This window comes from Monopterus albus, unplaced genomic scaffold (genome assembly GCF_001952655.1).
Source record: "Monopterus albus unplaced genomic scaffold, M_albus_1.0 scaffold258.1, whole genome shotgun sequence".
NCBI lineage: Eukaryota > Metazoa > Chordata > Actinopteri > Synbranchiformes > Synbranchidae > Monopterus > Monopterus albus.
In genome coordinates, this window is record NW_018128138.1 from 469,672 (window position 1) to 474,432 (window position 4,761).

Genomic DNA, 4,761 nt, shown 5'->3' on the forward strand with positions numbered 1-4,761 from the left:
TTCCTGCTACATTATACCTAATTATACCATGGCCACTGCACATTTTCGTTGAGTACAGCTTAAGTATTATCCCTAACCTCAAAGTAAACAAGCACTAGCAGTAGAATGCAGTTTCAGAATAAAAGCAGAATAGAAACTGGAGATAAATAATAAATGAAAGAGGAGTGGCGAGTGTATTTCTCTGCTTCAGTTTCTGCTCTTATACCAGCTCACCTGTACAGGGGTTTCCCTGCCACAGAAAGGCTTATGTTTGGCCCCTGTGTATTTTCAGAGCACCTTAAGCCAAATGAACATAGAGGCCTTTAAGTGACATATCAGAATGAATATATGCTGAAAACAATGGAGCTGATGCTGGTCTCTGTGCTGTGCACAGGTGGAGAAGCATGGAGTGTTCTATGTTCAGAAGCAGTGCTCCAACCTGCTGCAGGAGCTGCCCGAACTCACAGACGACCTGGAGCCTCATGTGTCCTGGATGAGCACCGCGCTCGGTAAGTTCAGGCCACTGCACATGTTCAGACTGGACCCCCGCCACACAACAGGGTGCCTGCATCTGCAGCTCATCATGAATAACAGCAGAGTTGGAACAATTCATCAGCTGAAGCAGAAGGAAAATGATCATTAGCTAAAATCCTGTATGAACGAGCTAGAAACAAGCTGCACCTCAGTAGTGACTGATGGTTAAACATGAGCTGTTCTCTGCACGGAGCACTTTTATTGTACATTTTACTGTACTCGTATACTTTCTTTCAGTGCAGAATCAGAATCAGCTTTATTGGCCAGGTGTGTCGGACACACGAGGAATTTGACTCTGGTACATCGGCTCTCGATGTGCATGTACATATCCCCATGCAAGTAAACAGTAAATCAGCATAAGGCTGTGTAAGATAATAAAATAAGCAGTCTTAACAAGCAACAAACGGTGCAAGCAATGCAAAATAAGCAGTATAAACAGGCATTACTTGTAATGTACTATTTATACTGTGCAGTCCCTCAGACACAGTCAACACTGACTCAGAAAACATCACCTAACAAGAGCCTTTACCACACTGCTGTGTAATACAACCCCAAATCAGAACGAGTTAGGTGGCAAGTAAAATCAAAATTAGAACAGTTAACAGTGAAGTGTAAACCATCTGTGTCCTGTATCACACTGAAAACAATACAGCAGCACATTATTTGATGTGACACCTCAGTTTTAATCTTCAAAATAAAAAGTAACTTCAATCCTGATGCTGCAACACATTCCAAAAACAATTAGGACAGTGAAGTGTTTCCCACGGTGTGCTGCTGCTGTTCCTTTTCACAACACTTAAGACATTTAGGATCTGAGGACACCAAGAGATTCAGTGTGTCAGGTGCCATTTTGTCCCATTCTTCCTTTTGGCACAGCACAGTTTTAAGCAGCATTTATGGATGTAACTACGTATTGTAGTGGCTGACACAGGTGAGCCAACGTCATCCTGAGCCCATGTGGTTATATCGCTGATAGAAGAGTGATGATTCTTGATGCGGTGCCGTCTGAGGGATCGGAGAGCTCGGTCATCCAGCTCAGGCTCGGCCCTTTACGCACTGAAATCCCTCCAGACTCCTTGAATCTTTTAAGGCCGTACGCTATGATAACAGAATCCTCTGCTGTGTTTGGTATCATAGCTCCCAAACTCACCTGCAGGTAAAACAAGAGCCACCAGAAAATTACAAAGGACATGCCTGTTACTTTGGGAGTTCTTGCTGTTCTCCAGCTTCCTCAGAATGAAGCGAGATTTACTGTGACAACCGTCAGACTCACAGGGGTGCTCTGCTGCTTCATCAGGTCAGAGTAGACGTGAAGAATGCGTCGTAACACTCGGCTCTTCACTCCTCTCAGGGCCCTCAGGTTGTCCACCATGATTTGCATCACAATGGTTTTCATTAGCTGTCGCAGCGATTCATATGTCTAAGCAACAGAAAATGTGAGGATGATTCAGTTTGGTGATTAAAGAGCTGTTCCCAGTGGTTTGGAATGTTTCAGCCTTTCTTCCATTTCTGTATGATCAAAACTCGAGTTCAGTTTTGAAAGTTGGCTGAGTTTTGTAATGCTTCACAGAGTGCACTTCAAGTGATGTCAGCATACTACAGACATACAGTCAACAGTCATCAATAGAGATGCACTGATCGATCGGCAGAGACCGGACATGGCCGGTTTTCAGCACGACCGGTCTTGACCCCATTCTGTGCAGTCAGACTTAGAGGCACGTCAGTCCACATCACTCATGCAGTGGCACAGAGCAGAAGTGTCACTTGTGCAGCATATACCATCTCACGTGCGCCTTGAGCAAGGCATGCGCTTGTGTCTATACCGAGTGCCTGTTCACTTGTTCACTGGAAGCACTTGGTGTACAAACAGAGCACAGAGTACACGCAGAAACAACACTGGAGAAGTGAAACCATGTCCAAATCTCTGACCAACGGTCACAGTGAAGGAATTACTGACATGTGAATGCACAGAGTATCCAACATGTGGTAAAACACAGCAAATACAAACTACACACACTTTAAAAAGAACTGCATGCTCAGTAGTAACGGACATTCTTTTGTTTCAGTTACCTGCTGCACCTGTTCATATTTGGAGAAGTACAAATACTACAATATTTTTTATAAACCTCCAACTAAAAATGAAGTAGGAGAAGGAGGGGGTTTAATAGCTACTGGACAACAGTGGAGGTCTGCGGCACAGAGCAATGAAGTGTGACGTGATCTGTCATCACAAAGCTGAAACTGGAAGACACACTGGTTTGTTCCTGTACATCCTCGAGTGTTTTACCTGTTTCGTTGGGAGGATGCTGTATGGAGACACTTCCACTGCCAGTATCGGAGGTCCCCTCAGGTGACGGAAGTTAATACGGACCCGATGAGCAAAGCGAAAAGCCCACGTCACAAAGGCGTATCCTCAATCAGCAGAGTCTGGCCTGGACACAGATGGTACCTGCAGCAGATGGGACTACTTTCACTACACTGTAAATTTCTTCATTCAGTGATAAATGGAGTTTGTCACAGATTGTCTTACCCGAACTTTTCCCCAGGTGAAGGTATAACCCGCTGCCTTTTTGGAGTCATCACAGCAGTAGTGTGTCCTTCTTGTCGTCTGAATGTTAAGAAGAAGTGTCATTTTAGGCTGTGTTCACATCCAAGCTGAAGTGTCCCAGACCTGATGTGTCCACAGCAGTGTGAACACACCAGACCAGATCTGGGCCACCTGTGTATGTGCTCCTAGACCCGATTCCTCTCCGACCTCTGACTGTGCAGCACCGCCAGAACGGTCAGATCAGAATCCATGTGGTCGTTTTAACGTCTCCTCCTCTGTACATATGGCCTGTCGTCATCATTTGGCGTTGGCCCCTCACAGACCGGTAACAGTAAACATGGAGGAGAGTGACGACAGCGACGGGGTCAGTGGAGAGACCAGGACGTTTTACATGTGGTGGACGTTTATGGAGAAGCTTCTGATCAGGCCAAACTGGGAGGAACATATAACCCAGTGGTTTGGGAGGAAACTGGGCCATTTGACCATCCCACACACACGACCTAGTTGTTGTTCTTGTGCGCACGTGACTCACATTTCAGGCACTTTAACACTGCTTTGCTGTGTGTGAGACGACTAATAAAACCTTGCTGTCAGGATGTGTCAGGCTGTACGATGTCAGATTGTGTGATGAACATCGGTGAACTGTAGAAAATTTATGCTTCTTTGTCTTTTTCTTACACCTTCACTGTTTTGGTTTGTCTCTCTATACTGGGAGAACTGGATCCAAAATGTCTAGGGCCTGGGGCATACGTTGAATTGAAGTGAGTGTTTATTTTGAACAAAGAATAAAACTGATGAGCTGTCACATCAAATAATGTGCTGCTGTATTGTTTTCAATGTAACACAGGACACAGATGACTTGCACATCACTGTTTTCAGTTTTAATTTAGATTTTACACCCTGTCCCAACTTTTTCTGATTTTGGGGTTGTAATTTATCACAACAGTTTTCTTTCATATCAGTCTACTGATAATTATCACAATATAATTCAGGTTGTTATTTCTTGCTATTTGGTTGCTTGACTCTGAAGAACACAATATCATATATATTTATGTGAACTGTGCCATTCTGCATAATGACTGCTTTTACTTTTGGTACTTTAAGTGTATTTTGATGATAAATATGTTATACTTTTACCTAAGTAACATTCTGAATGCAGGACTTCTACTTGTTCAGGATATTTTTACACTGTGATGTTTTTATTTTTAAATAAGTAAAGAATCTGAGTGTTTCTTCCACCGCTGTTCAGTGATGATGATAAAATGTGAATATTTCCTGTTTAAATTTATTTAGCCACAAATCAAAGAGAGCATAACTGCTTGGACTTTACATTTTCCACTATTTGTAGGGATTTATTTTTATTTTATTTTATTGGCACTATTATTGTTCGGCAATAAGAAACGATACAGAGACATGAAAAGCTCACACGCCATAATGAAATGCACTGAGGAGATCACAGCGGCTGTGCGAACAGCTGAGTGCCACCATGTGCCTAAGCCCCGCCCGCAGACTGACACACACAGAAGCTGGAGGCACTTTCTCACTAAACTACACCACAGATGTTTGCTAACAAAGAAGAAAAAGGGGAATGCTAGGAAAGGAGCCGAGCCACTATTCCCACCACTAGGGAGCCACTATTCCCACCACTAGCTCACCTCTGTGGCTCTCGTGTAGTAACGTTAGCACAACAGTAGCATGTG

General features: G+C 43.7%; 1 protein-coding gene across 3 annotated transcripts in view; it reads left to right on the forward strand.

Annotated features, from left to right (window-relative positions):
• LOC109972496 (jmjC domain-containing protein 7-like) overlaps window positions 1–2,807 on the forward strand; it is a 5,405-nt gene extending 2,598 nt beyond the window's left edge. The window contains exons 4-6 of one of the 3 annotated variants that reach the window (XR_002276692.1): window positions 374–488; window positions 2,084–2,499; window positions 2,580–2,612. Coding sequence is in view for 2 of the 3 variants with exons in the window: in XM_020621401.1 (XP_020477057.1) it covers window positions 374–488; window positions 2,580–2,728 (264 nt within the window). In the remaining variant the exon portion in view is untranslated. The other 2 variants (XM_020621401.1, XM_020621403.1) reach the window with 2 other exon arrangements.
• Window positions 2,808–4,761: the final 1,954 nt, after the last annotated feature.